This window comes from Oncorhynchus nerka, linkage group LG20 (assembly GCF_034236695.1).
Source record: "Oncorhynchus nerka isolate Pitt River linkage group LG20, Oner_Uvic_2.0, whole genome shotgun sequence".
NCBI classification, from domain to species: domain Eukaryota; kingdom Metazoa; phylum Chordata; class Actinopteri; order Salmoniformes; family Salmonidae; genus Oncorhynchus; species Oncorhynchus nerka.
Genome location: NC_088415.1, coordinates 76,634,414 through 76,661,970, shown reverse-complemented (window position 1 = coordinate 76,661,970; position 27,557 = coordinate 76,634,414). Strand labels below are relative to the sequence as shown.

Below are 27,557 nucleotides of genomic sequence, written 5' to 3'. Positions count from 1 at the left end.
AGTCCCAGTGATACAATAAAACATGTTCCTAACAGTCCCAGTGCTACAATAAAACATGTTACTAACAGTCCCAGTGATACAATAAAACATGTTACTAACAGTCCCAGTGCTACAATAAAACATGTTCCTAACAGTCCCAGTGCTACAATAAAACATGTTCCTAACAGTCCCAGTGCTACAATAAAACATGTTCCTAACAGTCCCAGTGCTACAATAAAACATGTTCCTAACAGTCCCAGTGCTACAATAAAACATGTTACTAACAGTCCCAGTGCTACAATAAAACATGTTACTAACAGTCCCAGTGCTACAATAAAACATGTTCATAACAGTCCCAGTGCTACAATAAAACATGTTCCTAACAGTCCCAGTGCTACAATAAAACATGTTACTAACAGTCCCAGTGCTACAATAAAACATGTTACTAACAGTCCCAGTGCTAAAAGATGTTCATAACAGTCCCAGTGCTACAATAAAACATGTTCCTAACAGTCCCAGTGCTACAATAAAACATGTTCCTAACAGTCCCAGTGATACAATAAAACATGTTACTAACAGTCCCAGTGCTACAATAAAACATGTTCATAACAGTCCCAGTGATACAATAAAACATGTTACTAACAGTCCCAGTGCTACAATAAAACATGTTACTAACAGTCCCAGTGCTACAATAAAACATGTTACTAACAGTCCCAGTGCTACAATAAAACATATTACTAACAGTCCCAGTGTACAATAAAACATGTTACTAACAGTCCCAGTGCTAAAAGATGTTCCTAACAGTCCCAGTGCTACAATAAAACATGTTCCTAACAGTCCCAGTGCTACAATAAAACATGTTCCTAACAGTCCCAGTGATACAATAAAACATGTTACTAACAGTCCCAGTGCTACAATAAAACATGTTCATAACAGTCCCAGTGATACAATAAAACATGTTACTAACAGTCCCAGTGCTACAATAAAACATGTTGCTAACAGTCCCAGTGATACAATAAAACATGTTCCTAACAGTCCCAGTGCTAACATAAAACATGTTCCTAACAGTCCCAGTGCTACAATAAAACATGTTCCTAACAGTCCCAGTGATACAATAAAACATGTTCCTAACAGTCCCAGTGCTACAATAAAACATGTTACTAACAGTCCCAGTGATACAATAAAACATGTTACTAACAGTCCCAGTGCTACAATAAAACATGTTCCTAACAGTCCCAGTGCTACAATAAAACATGTTCCTAACAGTCCCAGTGATACAATAAAACATGTTACTAACAGTCCCAGTGATACAATAAAACATGTTACTAACAGTCCCAGTGCTACAATAAAACATGTTACTGACAGTCCCAGTGCTACAATAAAACATGTTACTAACAGTCCCAGTGCTACAATAAAACATGTTCCTAACGGTCCCAGTGCTACAATAAAACAAACAGTCCCAGTTACAATAAAACATGTTCCTAACGGTCCCAGTGCTACAATAAAACATGTTACTAACAGTCCCAGTGCTACAATAAAACATGTTACTAACAGTCCCAGTGATACAATAAAACATGTTACTAACAGTCCCAGTGCTACAATAAAACATGTTGCTAACAGTCCCAGTGATACAATAAAACATGTTACTAACAGTCCCAGTGCTACAATAAAAAAATGTACTAACAGTCCCAGTGCTACAATTAAACATGTTACTAACAATCCCAGTGCTACAATAAAACATGTTACTAATAGTCCCAGTGCTACAATAAAACATGTTACTAACAGTCCCAGTGCTACAATAAAACATGTTACTAACACAATAAAAAATGTACTAACAGTCCCAGTGCTACAATAAAACATGTTCCTAACAGTCCCAGTGATACAATAAAACATGTTACTAACAGTCCCAGTGCTACAATAAAACATGTTACTAACAGTCCCAGTGCTACAATAAAACATGTTACTAACAGTCCCAGTGCTACAATAAAACATGTTACTAACAGTCCCAGTGATACAATAAAACATGTTACTAACAGTCCCAGTGCTACAATAAAACATGTTCCTAACAGTCCCAGTGCTACAATAAAACATGTTCCTAACAGTCCCAGTGCTACAATAAAACATGTTACTAACAGTCCCAGTGATACAATAAAACATGTTCCTGACAATCCCAGTGCTACAATAAAACATGTTACTAACAGTCCCAGTGCTACAATAAAACATGTTACTAACAGTCCCAGTGCTAAAAGATGTTCCTAACAGTCCCAGTGCTACAATAAAACATGTTCCTAACAGTCCCAGTGCTACAATAAAACATGTTCCTAACAGTCCCAGTGATACAATAAAACATGTTACTAACAGTCCCAGTGCTACAATAAAACATGTTCCTAACAGTCCCAGTGATACAATAAAACATGTTACTAACAGTCCCAGTGCTACAATAAAACATGTTGCTAACAGTCCCAGTGATACAATAAAACATGTTCCTAACAGTCCCAGTGCTACAATAAAACATGTTCCTAACAGTCCCAGTGCTACAATAAAACATGTTCCTAACAGTCCCAGTGATACAATAAAACATGTTCCTAACAGTCCCAGTGCTACAATAAAACATGTTACTAACAGTCCCAGTGCTACAATAAAACATGTTCCTAACAGTCCCAGTGCTACAATAAAACATGTTCCTAACAGTCCCAGTGATACAATAAAACATGTTACTAACAGTCCCAGTGCTACAATAAAAAATGTTAAAACATGATACAATAAAACAGTCCCAGTGCTACAATAAAACATGTTACTAACAGTCCCAGTGCTACAATAAAACATGTTACTAACAGTCCCAGTGCTACAATAAAACATGTTCCTAACAGTCCCAGTGCTACAATAAAACATGTTCCTAACAGTCCCAGTGCTACAATAAAACATGTTTCCTAACAGTCCCAGTGATACAATAAAACATGTTACTAACAGTCCCAGTGCTACAATAAAACATGTTCATAACAGTCCCAGTGATACAATAAAACATGTTACTAACAGTCCCAGTGCTACAATAAAACATGTTGCTAACAGTCCCAGTGATACAATAAAACATGTTCCTAACAGTCCCAGTGCTACAATAAAACATGTTCCTAACAGTCCCAGTGCTACAATAAAACATGTTCCTAACAGTCCCAGTGATACAATAAAACATGTTCATAACAGTCCCAGTGCTACAATAAAACATGTTCCTAACAGTCCCAGTGATACAATAAAACATGTTCCTAACAGTCCCAGTGCTACAATAAAACATGTTAACAGTCCCAGTGCTACAATAAAACATGTTAAACAGTCCCAGTGCTACAATAAAACATGTTCCTAACAGTCCCAGTGCTACAATAAAACATGTTACTAACAGTCCCAGTGCTACAATAAAACATGTTCCTAACAGTCCCAGTGCTACAATAAAACATGTTCCTAACAGTCCCAGTGATACAATAAAACATGTTACTAACAGTCCCAGTGATACAATAAAACATGTTCCTAACAGTCCCAGTGCTACAATAAAACATGTTCCTAACAGTCCCAGTGATACAATAAAACATGTTCCTAACAGTCCCAGTGCTACAATAAAACATGTTCCTAACAGTCCCAGTGATACAATAAAACATGTTCCTAACAGTCCCAGTGCTACAATAAAACATGTTGCTAACAGTCCCAGTGATACAATAAAACATGTTCCTAACAGTCCCAGTGCTAACATAAAACATGTTCCTAACAGTCCCAGTGCTACAATAAAACATGTTCCTAACAGTCCCAGTGATACAATAAAACATGTTCCTAACAGTCCCAGTGCTACAATAAAACATGTTACTAACAGTCCCAGTGATACAATAAAACATGTTACTAACAGTCCCAGTGATACAATAAAACATGTTCCTAACAGTCCCAGTGATACAATAAAACATGTTACTAACAGTCCCAGTGCTACAATAAAACATGTTACTAACAGTCCCAGTGCTACAATAAAACATGTTCCTAACAGTCCCAGTGCTACAATAAAACATGTTCCTAACAGTCCCAGTGCTACAATAAAACATGTTACTAACAGTCCCAGTGCTACAATAAAACATGTTACTAACAGTCCCAGTGCTAAAAGATGTTCATAACAGTCCCAGTGCTACAATAAAACATGTTCCTAACAGTCCCAGTGCTACAATAAAACATGTTACTAACAGTCCCAGTGCTACAATAAAAAATGTTACTAACAGTCCCAGTGATACAATAAAACATGTTCCTGACAATCCCAGTGCTACAATAAAACATGTTCCTAACAGTCCCAGTGCTACAATAAAACATGTTACTAACAGTCCCCAGATGTTCCTAACAGTCCCAGTGCTGCAATAAAACATGTTCCTACAATAAAACATGTTCCTAACAGTCCCAGTGATACAATAAAACATGTTACTAACAGTCCCAGTGCTACAATAAAACATGTTCATAACAGTCCCAGTGATACAATAAAACATGTTACTAACAGTCCCAGTGCTACAATAAAACATGTTGCTAACAGTCCCAGTGATACAATAAAACATGTTCCTAACAGTCCCAGTGCTAACATAAAACATGTTCCTAACAGTCCCAGTGCTACAATAAAACATGTTCCTAACAGTCCCAGTGATACAATAAAACATGTTCATAACAGTCCCAGTGCTACAATAAAACATGTTCCTAACAGTCCCAGTGATACAATAAAACATGTTCCTAACAGTCCCAGTGCTACAATAAAACATGTTAGTAACAGTCCCAGTGCTACAATAAAACATGTTACTAACAGTCCCAGTGCTACAATAAAACATGTTCCTAACAGTCCCAGTGCTACAATAAAACATGTTACTAACAGTCCCAGTGCTACAATAAAACATGTTCCTAACAGTCCCAGTGCTACAATAAAACATGTTCCTAACGGTCCCAGTGATACAATAAAACATGTTACTAACAGTCCCAGTGATACAATAAAACATGTTCCTAACAGTCCCAGTGCTACAATAAAACATGTTCCTAACAGTCCCAGTGATACAATAAAACATGTTCCTAACAGTCCCAGTGCTACAATAAAACATGTTCCTAACAGTCCCAGTGATACAATAAAACATGTTCCTAACAGTCCCAGTGCTACAATAAAACATGTTGCTAACAGTCCCAGTGATACAATAAAACATGTTCCTAACAGTCCCAGTGCTAACATAAAACATGTTCCTAACAGTCCCAGTGCTACAATAAAACATGTTCCTAACAGTCCCAGTGATACAATAAAACATGTTCCTAACAGTCCCAGTGCTACAATAAAACATGTTACTAACAGTCCCAGTGATACAATAAAACATGTTACTAACAGTCCCAGTGCTACAATAAAACATGTTCCTAACAGTCCCAGTGCTACAATAAAACATGTTACTAACAGTCCCAGTGATACAATAAAACATGTTCCTAACAGTCCCAGTGATACAATAAAACATGTTACTAACAGTCCCAGTGCTACAATAAAACATGTTACTAACAGTCCCAGTGCTACAATAAAACATGTTCCTAACAGTCCCAGTGCTACAATAAAACATGTTCCTAACAGTCCCAGTGCTACAATAAAACATGTTACTAACAGTCCCAGTGCTACAATAAAACATGTTACTAACAGTCCCAGTGCTACAATAAAACATGTTCCTAACAGTCCCAGTGCTACAATAAAACATGTTCCTAACAGTCCCAGTGATACAATAAAACATGTTACTAACAGTCCCAGTGCTACAATAAAAAATGTTACTAACAGTCCCAGTGATACAATAAAACATGTTCCTGACAATCCCAGTGCTACAATAAAACATGTTACTAACAGTCCCAGTGCTACAATAAAACATGTTACTAACAGTCCCAGTGCTAAAAGATGTTCCTAACAGTCCCAGTGCTGCAATAAAACATGTTCCTAACAGTCCCAGTGCTACAATAAAACATGTTCCTAACAGTCCCAGTGATACAATAAAACATGTTACTAACAGTCCCAGTGCTACAATAAAACATGTTCATAACAGTCCCAGTGATACAATAAAACATGTTACTAACAGTCCCAGTGCTACAATAAAACATGTTGCTAACAGTCCCAGTGATACAATAAAACATGTTCCTAACAGTCCCAGTGCTAACATAAAACATGTTCCTAACAGTCCCAGTGCTACAATAAAACATGTTCCTAACAGTCCCAGTGATACAATAAAACATGTTCCTAACAGTCCCAGTGCTACAATAAAACATGTTACTAACAGTCCCAGTGATACAATAAAACATGTTCCTAACAGTCCCAGTGCTACAATAAAACATGTTACTAACAGTCCCAGTGCTACAATAAAACATGTTACTAACAGTCCCAGTGCTACAATAAAACATGTTCCTAACAGTCCCAGTGCTACAATAAAACATGTTCCTAACAGTCCCAGTGCTACAATAAAACATGTTCCTAACAGTCCCAGTGCTACAATAAAACATGTTCCTAACAGTCCCAGTGATACAATAAAACATGTTACTAACAGTCCCAGTGCTACAATAAAACATGTTCCTAACAGTCCCAGTGCTACAATAAAACATGTTCCTAACAGTCCCAGTGATACAATAAAACATGTTCCTAACAGTCCCAGTGCTACAATAAAACATGTTCCTAACAGTCCCAGTGATACAATAAAACATGTTCCTAACAGTCCCAGTGCTACAATAAAACATGTTGCTAACAGTCCCAGTGATACAATAAAACATGTTCCTAACAGTCCCAGTGCTAACATAAAACATGTTCCTAACAGTCCCAGTGCTACAATAAAACATGTTCCTAACAGTCCCAGTGATACAATAAAACATGTTCCTAACAGTCCCAGTGCTACAATAAAACATGTTACTAACAGTCCCAGTGATACAATAAAACATGTTACTAACAGTCCCAGTGCTACAATAAAACATGTTCCTAACAGTCCCAGTGCTACAATAAAACATGTTACTAACAGTCCCAGTGATACAATAAAACATGTTCCTAACAGTCCCAGTGATACAATAAAACATGTTACTAACACTCCCAGTGCTACAATAAAACATGTTACTAACAGTCCCAGTGCTACAATAAAACATGTTCCTAACAGTCCCAGTGCTACAATAAAACATGTTCCTAACAGTCCCAGTGCTACAATAAAACATGTTACTAACAGTCCCAGTGCTACAATAAAACATGTTCCTAACAGTCCCAGTGCTACAATAAAACATGTTCCTAACAGTCCCAGTGCTACAATAAAACATGTTACTAACAGTCCCAGTGATACAATAAAACATGTTACTAACAGTCCCAGTGCTACAATAAAACATGTTCATAACAGTCCCAGTGATACAATAAAACATGTTACTAACAGTCCCAGTGCTACAATAAAACATGTTACTAACAGTCCCAGTGCTACAATAAAACATGTTACTAACAGTCCCAGTGCTACAATAAAACATGTACTAACAGTCCCAGTGCTACAATAAAACATGTTACTAACAGTCCCAGTGCTAAAAGATGTTCCTAACAGTCCCAGTGCTACAATAAAACATGTTCCTAACAGTCCCAGTGCTACAATAAAACATGTTCCTAACAGTCCCAGTGATACAATAAAACATGTTACTAACAGTCCCAGTGCTACAATAAAACATGTTCATAACAGTCCCAGTGATACAATAAAACATGTTACAAACAGTCCCAGTGCTACAATAAAACATGTTGATAACAGTCCCAGTGCTACAATAAAACATGTTACTAACAGTTCCAGTGCTACAATAAAACATGTTACTAACGGTCCCAGTGCTACAATAAAACATGTTACTAACAGTCCCAGTGCTACAATAAAACATGTTACTAACAGTCCCAGTGATACAATAAAACATGTTACTAACAGTCCCAGTGCTACAATAAAACATGTTGCTAACAGTCCCAGTGATACAATAAAACATGTTACTAACAGTCCCAGTGCTACAATAAAAAAATGTACTAACAGTCCCAGTGCTACAATTAAACATGTTACTAACAATCCCAGTGCTACAATAAAACATGTTACTAATAGTCCCAGTGCTACAATAAAACATGTTACTAACAGTCCCAGTGCTACAATAAAACATGTTACTAACAGTCCCAGTGCTACAATAAAAAAATGTACTAACAGTCCCAGTGCTACAATAAAACATGTTCCTAACAGTCGCAGTGATACAATAAAACATGTTACTAAAGTAAGTGCTACAATAAAACATGTTACTAACAGTCCCAGTGCTACAATAAAACATGTTACTAACAGTCCCAGTGCTACAATAAAACATGTTACTAACAGTCCCAGTGCTACAATAAAACATGTTACTAACAGTCCCAGTGATACAATAAAACATGTTACTAACAGTCCCAGTGATACAATAAAACATGTTCCTAACAGTCCCAGTGATACAATAAAACATGTTCCTGACAATCCCAGTGCTACAATAAAACATGTTACTAACAGTCCCAGTGCTACAATAAAACATGTTACTAACAGTCCCAGTGCTAAAAGATGTTCCTAACAGTCCCAGTGCTGCAATAAAACATGTTCCTAACAGTCCCAGTGCTACAATAAAACATGTTCCTAACAGTCCCAGTGATACAATAAAACATGTTACTAACAGTCCCAGTGCTACAATAAAACATGTTCATAACAGTCCCAGTGATACAATAAAACATGTTACTAACAGTCCCAGTGCTACAATAAAACATGTTGCTAACAGTCCCAGTGATACAATAAAACATGTTCCTAACAGTCCCAGTGCTAACATAAAACATGTTCCTAACAGTCCCAGTGCTACAATAAAACATGTTCCTAACAGTCCCAGTGATACAATAAAACATGTTCATAACAGTCCCAGTGCTACAATAAAACATGTTCCTAACAGTCCCAGTGATACAATAAAACATGTTCCTAACAGTCCCAGTGCTACAATAAAACATGTTAGTAACAGTCCCAGTGCTACAATAAAACATGTTACTAACAGTCCCAGTGCTACAATAAAACATGTTCCTAACAGTCCCAGTGCTACAATAAAACATGTTACTAACAGTCCCAGTGCTACAATAAAACATGTTCCTAACAGTCCCAGTGCTACAATAAAAAAAGTGATACAATAAAACATGTTACTAACAGTCCCAGTGATACAATAAAACATGTTACTAACAGTCCCAGTGCTACAATAAAACATGTTCCTAACAGTCCCAGTGATACAATAAAACATGTTCCTAACAGTCCCAGTGCTAACAGTCCCAGTGATACAATAAAACATGTTACTAACAGTCCCAGTGCTACAATAAAACATGTTACTAACAGTCCCAGTGATACAATAAAACATGTTCCTAACAGTCCCAGTGCTAACATAAAACATGTTCCTAACAGTCCCAGTGCTACAATAAAACATGTTCCTAACAGTCCCAGTGATACAATAAAACATGTTCCTAACAGTCCCAGTGCTACAATAAAACATGTTACTAACAGTCCCAGTGATACAATAAAACATGTTACTAACAGTCCCAGTGCTACAATAAAACATGTTCCTAACAGTCCCAGTGCTACAATAAAACATGTTACTAACAGTCCCAGTGATACAATAAAACATGTTCCTAAAGTCCCAGTGATACAATAAAACATGTTACTAACCTCCCAGTGCTACAATAAAACATGTTACTAACAGTCCCAGTGCTACAATAAAACATGTTCCTAACAGTCCCAGTGCTACAATAAAACATGTTCCTAACAGTCCCAGTGCTACAATAAAACATGTTACTAACAGTCCCAGTGCTACAATAAAACATGTTACTAACAAACAGTCCCAGTGCTACAATAAAACATGTTCCTAACAGTCCCAGTGCTACAATAAAACATGTTCCTAACAGTCCCAGTGATACAATAAAACATGTTACTAACAGTCCCAGTGCTACAATAAAACATGTTACTAACAGTCCCAGTGATACAATAAAACATGTTACTAACAGTCCCAGTGCTACAATAAAACATGTTACTAACAGTCCCAGTGCTACAATAAAACATGTTACTAACAGTCCCAGTGCTACAATAAAACATATTACTAACAGTCCCAGTGCTACAATAAAACATGTTACTAACAGTCCCAGTGCTACAATAAAACATGTTCCTAACAGTCCCAGTGCTACAATAAAACATGTTACTAACAGTCCCAGTGCTACAATAAAACATGTTCCTAACAGTCCCAGTGATACAATAAAACATGTTACTAACAGTCCCAGTGCTACAATAAAACATGTACAATAAAACATGTTACTAACAGTCCCAGTGCTACAATAAAACATGTTCCTAACAGTCCCAGTGCTACAATAAAACATGTTACTAACCCAGTGCTACAATAAAACATGTTACTAACGGTCCCAGTGCTACAATAAAACATGTTACTAACAGTCCCAGTGCTACAATAAAACATGTTACTAACAGTCCCAGTGATACAATAAAACATAACAGTCCCAGTGCTACAATAAAACAACAGTCCCAGTGATACAATAAAACATGTTACTAACTATGTACTAACAGTCCCAGTGCTACAATAAAACATGTTACTAACAGTCCCAGTGCTACAATAAAACATGTTACTAACAGTCCCAGTGCTACAATAAAACATGTTACTAACAGTCCCAGTGCTACAATAAAACATGTTACTAACAGTCCCAGTGCTACAATAAAAAAAAAAAACATCCCAGTTACAATAAAACAGTCCTAACAGTCCCAGTGATACAATAAAACATGTTACTAACAGTCCCAGTGCTACAATAAAACATGTTCCTAACAGTCCCAGTGCTACAATAAAACATGTTACTAACAGTCCCAGTGCTACAATAAAACATGTTACTAACAGTCCCAGTGCTACAATAAAACATGTTACTAACAGTCCCAGTGATACAATAAAACATGTTACTAACAGTCCCAGTGCTACAATAAAACATGTTCCTAACAGTCCCAGTGCTACAATAAAACATGTTCCTAACAGTCCCAGTGCTACAATAAAACATGTTACTAACAGTCCCAGTGATACAATAAAACATGTTCCTGACAATCCCAGTGCTACAATAAAACATGTTACTAACAGTCCCAGTGCTACAATAAAACAATAAAAGTGCTAAAAGATGTTCCTAACAGTCCCAGTGCTACAATAAAACATGTTCCTAACAGTCCCAGTGCTACAATAAAACATGTTCCTAACAGTCCCAGTGATACAGTAAAACATGTTACTAACAGTCCCAGTGCTACAATAAAACATGTTCATAACAGTCCCAGTGATACAATAAAACATGTTACTAACAGTCCCAGTGCTACAATAAAACATGTTGCTAACAGTCCCAGTGATACAATAAAACATGTTCCTAACAGTCCCAGTGCTAACATAAAACATGTTCCTAACAGTCCCAGTGCTACAATAAAAAAACATGTTACTAACAGTCCCAGTGCTACAATAAAACATGTTACTAAAGTCCCATGTTACTAAAACAGTTCCCAGTCCCAGTGCTACAATAAAACATGTTCCTAACAGTCCCAGTGATACAATAAAACATGTTACTAACAGTCCCAGTGCTACAATAAAACATGTTACTGACAGTCCCAGTGCTACAATAAAACATGTTACTAACAGTCCCAGTGCTACAATAAAACATGTTCCTAACAGTCCCAGTGCTACAATAAAACATGTTACTAACAGTCCCAGTGATACAATAAAACATGTTACTAACAGTCCCAGTGCTACAATAAAACATGTTACTAACAGTCCCAGTGCTACAATAAAACATGTTACTAACAGTCCCAGTGCTACAATAAAACATGTTACTAACAGTCCCAGTGCTACAATAAAACATGTTACTAACGGTCCCAGTGCTACAATAAAACATGTTACTAACAGTCCCAGTGCTACAATAAAACATGTTACTAACAGTCCCAGTGATACAATAAAACATGTTACTAACAGTCCCAGTGCTACAATAAAACATGTTGCTAACAGTCCCAGTGATACAATAAAACATGTTACTAACAGTCCCAGTGCTACAATAAAAAAATGTACTAACAGTCCCAGTGCTACAATTAAACATGTTACTAACAATCCCAGTGCTACAATAAAACATGTTACTAATAGTCCCAGTGCTACAATAAAACATGTTACTAACAGTCCCAGTGCTACAATAAAACATGTTACTAACAGTCCCAGTGCTACAATAAAAAAATGTACTAACAGTCCCAGTGCTACAATAAAACATGTTCCTAACAGTCGCAGTGATACAATAAAACATGTTACTAACAGTCCCAGTGATACAATAAAACATGTTACTAACAGTCCCAGTGCTACAATAAAACATGTTACTAACAGTCCCAGTGCTACAATAAAACATGTTACTAACAGTCCCAGTGCTACAATAAAACATGTTACTAACAGTCCCAGTGATACAATAAAACATGTTACTAACAGTCCCAGTGCTACAATAAAACATGTTCCTAACAGTCCCAGTGCTACAATAAAACATGTTCCTAACAGTCCCAGTGCTACAATAAAACATGTTACTAACAGTCCCAGTGATACAATAAAACATGTTCCTGACAATCCAAGTGCTACAATAAAACATGTTCCTAACAGTCCCAGTGCTACAATAAAACATGTTCCTAACAGTCCCAGTGCTACAATAAAACATGTTCCTAACAGTCCCAGTGCTACAATAAAACATGTTCCTAACAGTCCCAGTGATACAATAAAACATGTTACTAACAGTCCCAGTGATACAATAAAACATGTTACTAACAGTCCCAGTGCTACAATAAAACATGTTCCTAACAATCCCAGTGATACAATAAAACATGTTACTAACAGTCCCAGTGATACAATAAAACATGTTACTAACAGTCCCAGTGATACAATAAAACATGTTACTAACTGTCACGCCTTGTTCAATGTGTTTTGTGTTTTCAGTTATAAAACATGTTCCTAACAGTCCCAGGGTACAATGACATGGGTTTATGTGTTGTTTTCCCAGTGCTACAATAAAACATGTTTTCCCAGTATTAAAATTGGGATAACAGTCCCAGTGATACAATAAAACATGTTTGTTAGGATACAATAAAACATGTTCCTGACAATCCCAGTGCTACAATAAAACATGTTACTAACAGTCCCAGTGCTACAATAAAACATGAGTCCCAGTGCTAAAAGCCTAACAGTCCCAGTGCTGCAATAAAACAAGAGTCAGGTGCTTCTAACAGTCCCAGTGTACAATAAAACATGTTACTAACAGTCAGTGCTACAATAAAACATGGGAACAGTCCCGTGATACAATAAAACATGTTATTAACAGTAGCCTGAGTTCACGTTGTATTTCGTGGGTGATTGTACCTGTCTTTGTGTATTCACCAGATAGGCTGTATAGTTTCTAACGTTCCCAGTTTGTTGTTTTGTTTCTAACAGTTATTTCATGTATCGCTGTTCCTAACAGTCCCAGTGATTACAATAAAACATGTTTAACAGTCCCAGTGCTACAATAAAACATGTTCACAGTCCCAGTTACAATAAAACATGTTCCTAAGTAACCATACACTAACAGTCCCAGTGCTACAATAAAACATGTTACTAACAGTCCCAGTGCTACAATAAAACATGTTACTAACAGTCCCAGTGCTACAATAAAACATGTTACTAACAGTCCCAGTGCTACAATAAAAACTAACAGTCCCAGTGCTACAATAAAACATGTTCCTAACAGTCCCAGTGCTACAATAAAACATGTTCCTAACAGTCCCAGTGATACAATAAAACATGTTCCTAACAGTCCCAGTGCTACAATAAAACATGTTCCTAACAGTCCCAGTGCTACAATAAAACATGTTCCTAACAGTCCCAGTGCTACAATAAAACATGTTACTAACAGTCCCAGTGCTACAATAAAACATGTTACTAACAGTCCCAGTGATACAATAAAACATAATAGTCCCAGTGATACAATAAAACATGTTACTAACAGTCCCAGTGCTACAATAAAACATGTTATAAAACAATAAAACATGTTCCTAACAGTCCCAGTGATACAATAAAACATGTTACTAACAGTCCCAGTGCTACAATAAAACATGTTACTAACAGTCCCAGTGATACAATAAAACATGTTACTAACAGTCCCAGTGCTACAATAAAACATGTTACTAACTGTCACGCCTTGTTCAATGTGTTTTGTGTTTTCGTTATATAGTTGGTCAGGCCAGGGTGTGACATGGGTTTATGTGTTGTATGTCGTATTGGGGTTTTGTATTATTGGGATTGCGGTTGAGTAGGGGTGTTGTTAGGCTTGGCTGCCTGAGGCGGTTCTCAATTAAGAGTCAGGTGCTTCTCGTTGTCTCGGATTGGGAACCGTATTTAGGTAGCCTGAGTTCACGTTGTATTTCGTGGGTGATTGTACCTGTCTTTGTGTATTCACCAGATAGGCTGTATAGTTTCACGTTCCGTTTGTTGTTTTGTTTCTCACAGTTATTTCATGTATCGCTGTTTCCTTTATTAAAGATCATGAGTAACCACCAAGCTGCGTTTCGGTCCGACTCTCTTCATTCAACAGACGAACGCCGTTACAGAATCACCCACCTTAAACGGACCGAGCGGCGTGAAAACTGGAAGGAGCGAAAGGAGGACGTTATGGACGGTAGAGGCATGGAGTATACGACGTGGGAAGAAATCGACAGGTGGGCGGACGACCCGGAGAGAGTGCAGGAGCCCGCCTGGGATTCGCTTCAGCAGTGCGAAGAGGGCTACAGGCTAATGGAGTCAAAAAGGAAAACACGGCGACGCAGAGCGAAAACCGAAAGTAACGGGGGAGAGCGCAGAGAGAGAGTGACTGAGTCAGGATTCAGACCTGAGCCTGCTCTCCCTGTTAATTGTGAGGAGCAGCAATATAAGGACTTCTGGTCTTGGGAGAGGATATTAGACGGAAAATGACCCTGGGCGCAGCCGGGAGAATATCGCCGTCCCAAGGAAGAAGCAGAGGCAGCCCTAGATAGGAGCCGACGATACGAGGGAACACGGTTGGCAAGGAAGCCCGTAAAGCAACCCAAAAAAAATATTGGGGGGGGGGCTAGAAGGGAGTATGTTTATGCCAGGTAGGAGACCTGCGCAAACTCCCTGTGCTTTCCGGTGGGCTAGAGAGACCGGGCAGGCACCGTGTTATGCTATGGAGCGCACGGTGTTTCCAGTGCGGGTGCATAGCCCGGTGCGGTACATACCAGCCCTTCGTATTGGCCGGGCTAAGGTGGGCATCGAGCCAGGTAAGCTTGGGCAGGCTCGGTGCTTAAGAGCTCCAGTGCGCCTGCACGGTCCGGTCTATCCAGAGCCACCTTCACACACCAGTCCTCCGGTAGCAGCTCCCAGCACCAGGCTTCCTGTGCGTGTCCTCAATCCAATACCACCAGTTCCAGCACCACGCACCAGGCCTTCAGTGCGCCTCGCCTGTTCAACACAGCCAGAGCCTTCCTTCCCTCCTACGCTGTCGGAGTCTCCCGCCTGTTCATCACAGCCAGAGCCTTCCTTCCCTCCTACGCTGTCGGAGTCTCCCGCCTGTTCATCACAGCCAGAGCCTTCCTTCCCTCCTACGCTGTTGGAGTCTCCCGCCTGTTCAGCGCAGCCAGAGCCTTCCTTCCCTCCCTACGCTGTCGGAGTCTCCCGCCTGTTCATCACAGCCAGAGCCTTCCTTCCCTCCTACGCTGTCGGAGTCTCCCGCCTGTTCATCACAGCCAGAGCCTTCCTTCCCTCCTACGCTGTTGGAGTCTCCCGCCTGTTCAGCGCAGCCAGAGCCTTCCTTCCCTCCTACGCTGTCGGAGTCTCCCGCCTGTTCATCACAGCCAGAGCCTTCCTTCCCTCCTACGCTGTCGGAGTCTCCCGCCTGTTCATCACAGCCAGAGCCTTCCTTCCCTCCTACGCTGTTGGAGTCTCCCGCCTGTTCAGCGCAGCCAGAGCCTGTCTCCTCTCCTGCGCTGCCGGAGCCTCCTGCCTGTTCGGAGCAGCCTGAGCTGCCAGTCTGCAGAGAGCTGTCAGTCTGCCAAGTGCTGTCAGTCTGCATGAAGCAGCCAGAGCTGTCAGTCTGCATGAAGCAGCCAGTGCTCCCAGTCTGCACCAGCGCCGCCAGTGCTCCCAGTCTGCCCAGCGTCGCCAGTCTGCCCAGCGCCGCCAGGCTGCCAGGATCTGCCCGACAACCAGTCTCTTCCAGATCTGCCCGACAACCAGTCTCTTCCAGATCTGCCCGACAACCAGTCTCTTCCAGATCTGCCCGACAACCAGTCTCTTCCAGATCTGCCAGACAACCAGTCTCTTCCAGATCTGCCAGACAACCAGTCTCTTCCAGATCTGCCAGACAACCAGTCTCTTCCAGATCTGCCAGACAACCAGTCTCTTCCAGATCTGCCAGACAACCAGTCTCTTCCAGATCTGCCCGACAACCAGTCTCTTCCAGATCTGCCCGACAACCAGTCTCTTCCAGATCTGCCAGACAACCAGTCTCTTCCAGATCTGCCAGACAACCAGTCTCTTCCAGATCTGCCAGACAACCAGTCTCTTCCAGATCTGCCAGACAACCAGTCTCTTCCAGATCTGCCAGACAACCAGAATCTTCCAGATCTGCTTGTCAACCGGAATCTTCCAGTTCCGCCAGCCAGCCAGGATTTACCGGAGCCGACTACCTGCCTGAGCTTCATCTCAGTACTGAGCTTCATCTCAGTACTGAGCTTCCTCTCAGTACTGAGCCTCCTCTCAGTACTGGGCTTACTCTCAGTACTGGGCTGCCCCTGTCCCGAGCTGCCCCTCTGTCCCGAGCTGCCCCTCTGTCCCGAGCTGCCCCTCTGTCCCGAGCTGCCCCTCTGTCCCGAGATGCCCCTCTGTCCCGAGATGCCCCTCTGTCCCGAGATGCCCCTCAGTTATGTGGGGATCTGGGTGAGGACCATTAGGCCATGGTCGGTGGAGAAGGTGGATTATCCCAGGACGCGAAGGGGAGGAACAAGGACATTAATGGAGTGGAGTCCGCGTCCCGAGCCGGAACCGCCACCATGGACAGACGCCCACCCGGACCCTCCCTATGCTTTTGAGGTGCGTCCGGGAGTCAGCACCTTAGGGGGGGGGGGTTCTGTCACGCCTTGGTCAATGTGTTTTGTGTTTTCGTTATATAGTTGGTCAGGCCAGGGTGTGACATGGGTTTATGTGTTGTATTTCGTATTGGGGTTTTGTATTATTGGGATTGCGGTTGAGTAGGGGTGTTGTTAGGCTTGGCTGCCTGAGGCGGTTCTCAATTAAGAGTCAGGTGCTTCTCGTTGTCTCGGATTGGGAACCGTATTTAGGTAGCCTGAGTTCACGTTGTATTTCGTGGGTGATTGTACCTGTCTTTGTGTATTCACCAGATAGGCTGTATAGTTTCACGTTCCGTTTGTTGTTTTGTTTCTCACAGTTATTTCATGTATCGCTGTTTCCTTTATTAAAGATCATGAGTAACCACCAAGCTGCGTTTCGGTCCGACTCTCTTCATTCAACAGACGAACGCCGTTACACTAACAGTCCCAGTGCTACAATAAAACATGTTCCTAACAGTCCCAGTGCTACAATAAAACATGTTACTAACAGTCCCAGTGCTACAATAAAACATGTTACTAACAGTCCCAGTGCTACAATAAAACATGTTACTAACAGTCCCTGTGCTACAATAAAACATGTTACTAACAGTCTCAGTGCTACAATAAAACATGTTACTAACAGTCCCAGTGCTACAATAAAACATGTTACTAACAGTCCCAGTGCTACAATAAAACATGTTCCTAACAATCCCAGTGCTACAATAAAACATGTTACTAACAGTCCCAGTGCTACAATAAAACATGTTCCTAACAGTCCCAGTGCTACAATAAAACATGTTCCTAACAGTCCCAGTGCTACAATAAAACATGTTACTAACAGTCCCAGTGCTACAATAAAACATGTTACTAACAGTCCCAGTGCTACAATAAAACATGTTACTAACAGTCCCAGTGATAAAATAAAACATGTTACTAACAGTCCCAGTGCTACAATAAAACATGTTACTAACAGTCCCAGTGCTACAATAAAACATGTTCCTAACAGTCCCAGTGATACAATAAAACATGTTACTAACAGTCCCAGTGATACAATAAAACATGTTCCTAACAGTCCCAGTGATACAATAAAACATGTTACTAACAGTCCCAGTGCTACAATAAAACATGTTACTAACAGTCCCAGTGCTACAATAAAACATGTTCCTAACAGTCCCAGTGCTACAATAAAACATGTTCCTAACAGTCCCAGTGCTACAATAAAACATGTTACTAACAGTCCCATTGCTACAATAAAACATGTTACTAACAGTCCCAGTGATACAATAAAACATGTTACTAACAGTCCCAGTGCTACAATAAACCGTACATAATATTCCTAGTTCAAAAACCCACCTTGCTTTGTCCGTACTGTCCGTACTGGTAGGAGGGGTGGTGTTCCATGGCGTAGGCTGGCGAGCTGTAGGTGGGTGGGCAGTAGGACTGGGAGCTGGGCATGCTGGTCAGGCCTGGCAGACCCTCCAAGCCCCGTTGGGAGCCGTGGCAGCTGGCCGCCATGCCAACCCCGGGCTCAAGCCCTCCGGTCAGGGGAGAGAGGGCAAAGTCACTCTGGTGGCTGGGCTGGTGGGGTACTCCTCCTGGGTTCAACAGCCCCATTACCTGGTGAGAGAGAGGAGAGAATGGAATGGAGTGAGGTGTGATAGAGTAGAGTAGTGTAAATTAGGGTAGAGTAGGGTAGAGTACAGTACAGTAGGGTAGTGTAGGGTAGAGTAGGGTAGGGTGAGTAGGGCAGAGTAGGGTAGGGTAGAGTAGTGTAGAGTAGTGTATGGTAGGGTAGAATAGGGTGAGTAGCGTAGGGTAGGGTGAGTAGAGTAGAGTAGGGTAAGTAAGGTGAGTAGAGTAGAGTAGGGTGAGTAGAGTAGAGTAGGGTAAAGTAGGGTGAGTAGAGTAGGGTAGAGTAGTGTAGTGTAGCGTAGCGTAGGGTATAGTGGGGTAGTGTAGAGTAGAGTAGGGTAGGGTAAAGTGAGTAGAGTGAGTAGAGTAGAGTAGGGTGAGTAGAGTAGAGTAGGGTGAGTAGAGTAGGGTAGAGTAGTGTAGTGTAGCGTAGGGTATAGTGGGGTAGTGTAGAGTAGAGTAGGGTAGGGTAAAGTGAGTAGAGTAGAGTGAGTAGAGTAGAGTAGGGTGAGTAGAGTAGAGTAGGGTGAGTAGAGTAGGGTAGAGTAGTGTAGTGTAGCGTAGGGTATGGTAGTGTAGAGTAGAGTAGGGTAGGGTGAGTAGAGTGGAGTAGAGTAGAGTAGAGTAGGGTAGAGTAGAGTAGAGTGAGTAGAGTAGAGTAGAGTAGGGTGAGTAGAGTAGAGTAGGGTAGGGTGAGTAGAGTAGAGTAGAGTAGGGTGAGTAGAGTAGAGTGAGTAGAGTAGAGTAGAGTAGAGTAGAGTAGAGTAGAGTGAGTAGAGTAGAGTAGAGTAGAGTAGGGTAGGGTGAGTAGAGTGGGAGTAGAGTAGGGTGGAGTAGAGTAGAGTGAGTAGAGTAGAGTAGAGTAGGGTGAGTAGAGTAGAGTGAGTAGAGTCGTGTAGAGTAGGGTGAGTATAGTAGGGCGAGTGGAGTACGGTAAAGTAGGGTGAGTCGAGTAGTGTAGAATACGGTGAGTAGAGTAGAGTAGGGTAGGGTGAGTAGAGTAGAGTAGAGTAGGGTGAGTAGAGTAGAGTGAGTAGAGTAGAGTAGAGTAGAGTAGAGTAGGGTAGGGTGAGTAGAGTAGAGTAGAGTAGGGTGAGTAGAGTAGAGTGAGTAGAGTAGAGTAGAGTAGGGTGAGTAGAGTAGAGTGAGTAGAGTCGTGTAGAGTAGGGTGAGTATAGTAGGGCGAGTGGAGTACGGTAAAGTAGGGTGAGTCGAGTAGTGTAGAATACGGTGAGTAGAGTAGAGTAGGGTGAGTAGAGTAGGGTGAGTAGAGTCGGGTGGAGTAGTGTAGCGTAGCGTAGGGTATAGTAGGGTAGTGTGGAGTAGAGTAGGGTAGGGTAAAGTAGGGTGAGTAGAGTAGAGTAGAGTAGGGTGAGTTGAGTAGAGTAGAGTAGAGTAGGGTAGAGTAGAGTAGAGTAGAGTAGAGTAGAGTGAGTAGAGTAGAGTAGAGTAGGGTAGGGTGAGTAGAGTAGAATAGAGTAGGGTGAGTAGAGTAGAGTAGAGTAGGGTGAGTAGAGTAGAGTAAGGTGAGTAGAGTAGAGTAGAGTAGAGTAGGGTGAGTAGAGTAGAGTATAGTATGGTGGGTAGAGTAGAGTAGGGTAGAGTAGTGTAGTGTAGAGTAGAGTAGGGTGAGTAGAGTAGGGTGAGTAGAGTAAGGTGAGTAGAGTAGAGTAGGGTAGAGTAGTGTAGCGTAGGGTAGAGTAGAGTATGGTGGGTAGAGTAGAGTAGGGTAGAGTAGGTTAGTGTAGCGTAGGGTAGAGTAGGGTTGGGTAGAGTAGGGTAGGGTGAGTAGAGTAGAGTCGGGTAAAGTAGGGTGAGTAGAGTAGAGTAGAGTAGGGTGAGTAGAGTGAGTAGAGTAGAGTCGTGTAGAGTAGAGTAGGGTGGGTAGAGTAGAGTAGAGTAGTGTAGAGTAGAGTGAGTAGAGTATGGTAGAGTAGAGTCGAGTAGAGTAGAGTAGGGTGAGTAGAGTAGAGTAGAGTAGAGTAGGGTGAGTAGAGTAGGGTGAGTAGAGTCGGGTGGAGTAGTGTAGCGTAGCGTAGGGTATAGTAGGGTAGTGTGGAGTAGAGTAGGGTAGGGTAAAGTAGGGTGAGTAGAGTAGAGTAGAGTAGGGTGAGTTGAGTAGAGTAGAGTAGAGTAGGGTAGAGTAGAGTAGAGTAGAGTAGAGTAGAGTGAGTAGAGTAGAGTAGAGTAGGGTAGGGTGAGTAGAGTAGAATAGAGTAGGGTGAGTAGAGTAGAGTAGGGTGAGTAGAGTAGGGTGAGTAGAGTAGAGCAGGGTAGTGTAGAGTAGAGTATAGTATGGTGGGTAGAGTAGAGTAGGGTAGAGTAGTGCAGTGTAGAGTAGAGTAGGGTGAGTAGAGTAGGGTGAGTAGAGTAAGGTGAGTAGAGTAGAGTAGGGTAGAGTAGTGTAGAGTAGAGTATGGTGGGTAGAGTAGAGTAGGGTAGAGTAGGTTAGTGTAGCGTAGGGTAGAGTAGGGTTGGGTAGAGTAGGGTAGGGTGAGTAGAGTAGAGTCGGGTAAAGTAGGGTGAGTAGAGTAGAGTAGAGTAGGGTGAGTAGAGTGAGTAGAGTAGAGTCGTGTAGAGTAGAGTAGAGTAGGGTGGGTAGAGTAGAGTAGAGTAGTGTAGAGTAGAGTGAGTAGAGTATGGTAGAGTAGAGTCGAGTAGAGTAGAGTAGGGTGAGTAGAGTAGAGTAGAGTAGAGTAGGGTGAGTAGAGTAGGGTAGAGTTGAGGTGGGTAGGTTGAGTAGAGTAGGGTGAGTAGAGTAGAGTATAGTAGAGTAGAGTCATGTAGAGTAGGGTGAGTAGAGTGGAGTAGAGTAGAGTGAGTAGAGTAGGGTGAGTAGAGTAGGGTAGAGTAGGTTGAGTAGAGTAGAGTGAGTAGAGTAGGGTGAGTAGAGTAGGGTAGAGTAGAGTAGAGTAGGGTGAGTAGAGTATAGTAGAGTAGAGTAGGGTAGGGTGGGGTAGGGTAGGATGGGGTAGGGTAGAGTATGGTTTTGTAGATTAGGGTAGGGTGAGTAGAGTAGAGTAGAGTAGGGTGAGTGGAGTAGGGTAGAGTAGAGTAGGGTGAGTAGAGTATAGTAGAGTAGAGTAGGGTAGGGTAGGGTAGGGTGAGTAGAGTGAGTAGAGTAGGGTGAGTAGAGTGAGTAGAGTAGAGTCGTGTAGAGTAGAGTAGAGTAGGGTGGGTAGAGTAGAGTAGAGTAGTGTAGAGTAGAGTGAGTAGAGTATGGTAGAGTAGAGTCGAGTAGAGTAGAGTAGGGTGAGTAGAGTAGAGTAGAGTAGAGTAGGGTGAGTAGAGTAGGGTAGAGTTGAGGTGGGTAGGTTGAGTAGAGTAGGGTGAGTAGAGTAGAGTATAGTAGAGTAGAGTCATGTAGAGTAGGGTGAGTAGAGTGGAGTAGAGTAGAGTGAGTAGAGTAGGGTGAGTAGAGTAGGGTAGAGTAGGTTGAGTAGAGTAGAGTGAGTAGAGTAGGGTGAGTAGAGTAGGGTAGAGTAGAGTAGAGTAGGGTGAGTAGAGTATAGTAGAGTAGAGTAGGGTAGGGTGGGGTAGGGTAGGATAGGGTAGGGTAGAGTATGGTTTTGTAGATTAGGGTAGGGTGAGTAGAGTAGAGTAGAGTAGGGTGAGTGGAGTAGGGTAGAGTAGAGTAGGGTGAGTAGAGTATAGTAGAGTAGAGTAGGGTAGGGTAGGGTAGGGTGAGTAGAGTGAGTAGAGTAGGGTGAGTAGAGTAGGGTAGAGTAGAGTAGAGTAGGGTGAGTAGAGTATAGTAGAGTAGAGTAGGGTAGGGTAGGGTAGGGTAGGATAGGGTAGGGTAGAGTATGGTTTTGTAGATTAGGGTAGGGTATGGTAGAGTATGGTTTTATAGAGTAGGGTAGGGTGAGTAGAGTAGAGTAGAGTATAGTAGGGTAGGGTAGGGTAGAGTAGGGTTTTATAGAGTAGGGTAGGGTGAGTAGAGTAGAGTATAGTAGGGTATGGTAGGGTAGGGTGAGTAGAGTAGGGTGAGTAGAATATAATTTAAAATAGAATAGAATAAAAATAAAAGTAAATGAAATAATACTTTGTCTCATACAGATTATGCATAAATACAGCCCTTTCATGGAGGAGGAGAGTTCCAGATGGAGGAAGAACAACAGGAATTTACTAACAGCAGGAAAGTTGTGTTATTAACCCCCACTGGGCCTAAAATACATTCTGTCAGTTCACATCAGAGAAATGTCAGTCTCTTGAATCGTTAGCTACATTTTCCAGGAATATATATTTTAAGACATGTTACTGACATTCTTTGAAAGCAGTCCTGTATGTAACACAAGGAAAATGTATAAAACATATTCATACATCCGACTTCCCATAAACAAAGCCATAAATTATATAAAAATCATGCTCTGCTTTTATGAGACTTTGTGAGGCAACTCTGCCACTTTTCAAACTCATATGATTTATTCTGTAACTTTTCATCCTACCCCATCTTTTTAACCACAGATCATAGAAACAACCCATTTTCACATATGTAGACACTGGTTTGGTACTTGAGATAATGAATGGAGGTTGAAAATTGGTTAACATTTATACCTACTCTTCATTTACTGACCAAACCATACCTATTGATTCTTATTTCCTACTGATCATGACTATGTAACTTGGTGTAATGTAAATCAAGTAGTTAGTAGCAGGCATAATAACCTCTCCCCTCCCCCTCTCCTATCTTCTCCTCTCTATTCCTCCCTCTCTTCTCCCATCATCCTCTCCCATCATCCTCTCTCCTCTCCTATCATCCTCTCTCATCTCCTATCATCCTCTCTCCTCTCCCATCATCCTCTCATCATCCTCTCTCCTCTCCCATCATCCTCTCTCCTCTCTCCTCTCCCATCATCCTCTCTCATCATCCTCTCTTCTCTCCCATCATCCTCTTTCCTCTCCCATCATCCTCTCTCATCATCCTCTCTCCTCTCATATCATCCTCTCTCCTCTCCTATCATCCTCTCTCCTCTCCTATCATACTCTCTCCTCTCCTATCATCCTCTCTCCTCTTCTATCATCCTCTCTCCTCTCCTATCATACTCTCTCCTCTCCTATCATCCTCTCTCCTCTTCTATCATCCTCTCTCCTCTCCTATCATCCTCTCCCCCCTCTCCTCTCTTCTTATCTCATACTCTCTCCTATCATCATCTCTCCTCTCATATCATCCTCTCTCCTCTCCCATCATCCTCTCTCCTCTCCCATCATCCTCTCCTATCATCCTCTCTCCTCTTCTATCATCCTCTCTCCTCTCCCATCATCTCCTCTCCTATCATCCTCTCTCCTCTCCTATCATCCTCTCTCCTCTCCTATCATCATCTCTCCTCTCCTATCATCATCTCTCCTCTCATATCATCCTCTCTCCTCTCCCCTCTCTCCTCTCCTATCATCCTCTCTCCTCTCCTATCATCATCTCTCCTCTCCTATCATCATCTCTCCTCTCATATCATCCTCTCTCCTCTCATATCATCCTCTCTCCTCTCCCCTCTCTCATCATCCCCTCTCCTCTCCTATCATACTCTCTCCTCTCCTATCATCCTCTCTCCTCTTCTATCATCCTCTCTCCTCTCCTATCATACTCTCTCCTCTCCTATCATCCTCTCTCCTCTTCTATCATCCTCTCTCCTCTCCTATCATCCTCTCCCCCCTCTCCTCTCTTCTTATCTCATACTCTCTCCTATCATCATCTCTCCTCTCATATCATCCTCTCTCCTCTCCCATCATCCTCTCTCCTCTCCCATCATCCTCTCCTATCATCCTCTCTCCTCTTCTATCATCCTCTCTCCTCTCCCATCATCTCCTCTCCTATCATCCTCTCTCCTCTCCTATCATCCTCTCTCCTCTCCTATCATCATCTCTCCTCTCCTATCATCATCTCTCCTCTCATATCATCCTCTCTCCTCTCCCCTCTCTCCTCTCCTATCATCCTCTCTCCTCTCCTATCATCATCTCTCCTCTCCTATCATCATCTCTCCTCTCATATCATCCTCTCTCCTCTCATATCATCCTCTCTCCTCTCCCCTCTCTCATCATCCCCTCTCCTCTCCTATCATGCTCTCTCTCCTCTCCTATCATCCTCTCATCCTCTCCTCTCATCCTCTCCCCTCTCCTATCATCCTCTCTCCTCTCCTATCATCCTCTCTCCTCCTCTCTCCTCTCATCCTCTCTCCTCTCCTGGTTGTGACCATGAGAGACACATTATACTGTGTTCACCCAGACACATGGTTCTTGTTACATGGTTTCCTAACTGACGGACGGACAGGGGAGCCTGCGTCGTTTAGGGACCGCACAGTTCCGTTCCTATTCCGTGCTAGCTAGCCTTTTCCCCCACGAATGACTCTGTGCGATTTTTATTGTATCCTATAGAATTGAACATTTTGTTCATGGAGACTAACTACTATGTTCAATTTCCAGTAGACCTACCATGAAACATAAAAATGACAAACATATTAAAAGACATTCACAATACAAAACCTATGGTAAATCACTTGTTGTCTTCAGTGTGTACTAGATAAAACAGGTGGTGTGTTCAACAGTGTGTATACTTTTATGAATGACCTTTTGTGTGTTTGGACAGTATAGTAAAGGAGAAAAACAGACGTGAATAACCCATTCCTCTTTCTCTCCCTTTCACCCCACCCCACCCCCACCCCTCTCTCTCTCTCTCTCTCTCTCTCTCTCTTCTCCCTTCCTCCCTCTCCAGCTTTCTCATTTGATGCCCAAATTCACCGTGTCCTTGTGGGGCCAACAAGGAGAGGCCACGGGGTACGTGGGAAAAAGGAGTATGATTCTTTAACACATTTCCAATAAGCGTGTATGTGGTGTGTGCGTGTGTGTGTGGAACTTTTTGTTTCTGATGTCAAGGGTTAAGAGGTTTCCTTGGTGATACATCGTGAACAGCTGCATGAGAGTTGGCGTGAGAAGAGGTGGCGTCAAAACGAGGGGGAAATAGGTGGCGTGAAAGGGACCTTTAGAGAGATATGAGAGAGAGAAGAGATAGGGGAGAGAGAGAAGAGATAGGGGAGAGAGAGAAGAGATAGGCGAGAGAGAGAAGAGATAGGGGAGAGAGAGACGAGATAGGAGGGAGAGAGAAGAGATAGGAGAGAGAGAAGAGATAGGGGAGAGAGAGAAGAGATAGGGGAGAGAGAGAAGAGATAGGAGGGAGAGAGAAGAGATAGGGGAGAGAGAAGAGATAGGAGAGAGAGAGAAAAGAGAGATAGGAGAGAGAGAAGAGAGAGATACCTAACACTAGCTCCTAACCCTAATTCTAACTTTAAACCTATACCCCTAGAAATAGCATTTGACCTTGTAGGGACCAAGAAAGTGTCCTCAGTTGGTCCCCCAATTCTTTTTTACTATTCTTGTGGGGACTTCTGGTCTCCACAAGTATAGTTAAAAACGTCCACACAGAAAAGGCCGGACAGCCACACACACACTATCTGTCTAAGGGTATGTAATTTACAGGAGCGCTGTCAGAGGAATCTAACCTAATGCGTCTGAGGAACATGCTCATGTGTGACTGACTACAAATGGGAAACATATGGAGGTCAACACACCCCATTCATCTCACAGCGTGTGTGTGTGTGTGTGTGTGTGTGTGTGTGTGTGTGTGTGTGTGTGTGTGTGTGTGTGTGTGTGTGTGTGTGTGTGTGTGTGTGTGTGTGTGTGTGTGTGTGTGTGTGTGTGTGTGTGTGTGTGTGTGTGTGTGTGTGTGTGTGTGTGTGTGCGCGTGTGCGTGTGTTGAAGGTGAGAAAGTATACAGGAAGGTTTTTTTCTGGAAAGCCAAAATGTGGACATTTGGGCTCCTGAGTGGCGCAGCGGTCTAAGGCACTGCATCTCAGTGCAAGAGGTGTCACTACAGTCCCTGGTTCAAATCCAGGCTGTATCACATCCGGCTGTGATTGGGAGTCCCATAGGGCGGCACACAATTTGGCCGGTGTAGGCCGTCATTGTAAATAAGAATTTGTTCTTGCCTAACTGACTTGCCTAGTTAAATAAAGGTTACATAACTGAAGATAATACCATATAGATGTGAATTACATGTGGATGTTGTACTGCTGAGTATTTAACACATACAGTGGGGAGAACAAGTATTTGATACACTGCTGATTTTGCAGGTTTTCATACTTACAAAGCATGTAGAGGTCTGTCATTTTTATCATAGGTACACTTCAACTGTGAGAGACGGAATCTAAAACAAAAATCCAGAAAATCACATTGTATGATTTTTAAGTAATGAATTTGCATTTTATTGCAAGTGTTTGATACATCAGAAAAGCAGAACTTAATATTTGGTACAGAAACCTTTGTTTGCAATTACAGAGATCATACGTTTCCTGTAGCTCTTGACCAGGTTTGCACACACTGCAGCAGGGATTTTGGCCCACTCCTCCATACAGACCTTCTCCAGATCCTTCAGGTTTCGGGGCTGTCGCTGGGCAATACGGACTTTCAGCTCCCTCCAAAGATTTTCTATTGGGTTCAGGTCTGGAGACTGGCTAGGCCACTCCAGGACCTTGAGATGCTTCTTACGGAGCCACTCCTTAGTTGCCCTGGCTGTGTGTTTCGGGTCAGTGTCATGCTGGAAGACCCAGCCACGACCCATCTTCAATGCTCTTACTGAGGGAAGGAGGTTGTTGGCCAAGATCTTGCGATACATGGCCCCATCCATCCTCCCCTCAATACGGTGCAGTCGTCCTGTCCCCTTTGCAGAAAAGCATCCCCAAAGAAGGATGTTTCCACCTCCATGCTTCACGGTTG

The 27,557-nt window shown here is 42.1% G+C and overlaps 1 protein-coding gene across 1 annotated transcript in view; it reads right to left on the bottom strand.

The window, feature by feature from the left end:
* LOC115101795 (paired box protein Pax-3-like) overlaps positions 1–27,557 on the bottom strand; it is a 93,714-nt gene that overhangs the window by 32,442 nt on the left and 33,715 nt on the right. The window contains exon 8 of the mRNA XM_065005792.1: positions 18,516–18,779. Within this exon, the coding sequence (XP_064861864.1) occupies positions 18,516–18,779 (264 nt within the window). The remainder of the gene's footprint in view (positions 1–18,515; positions 18,780–27,557) is intronic.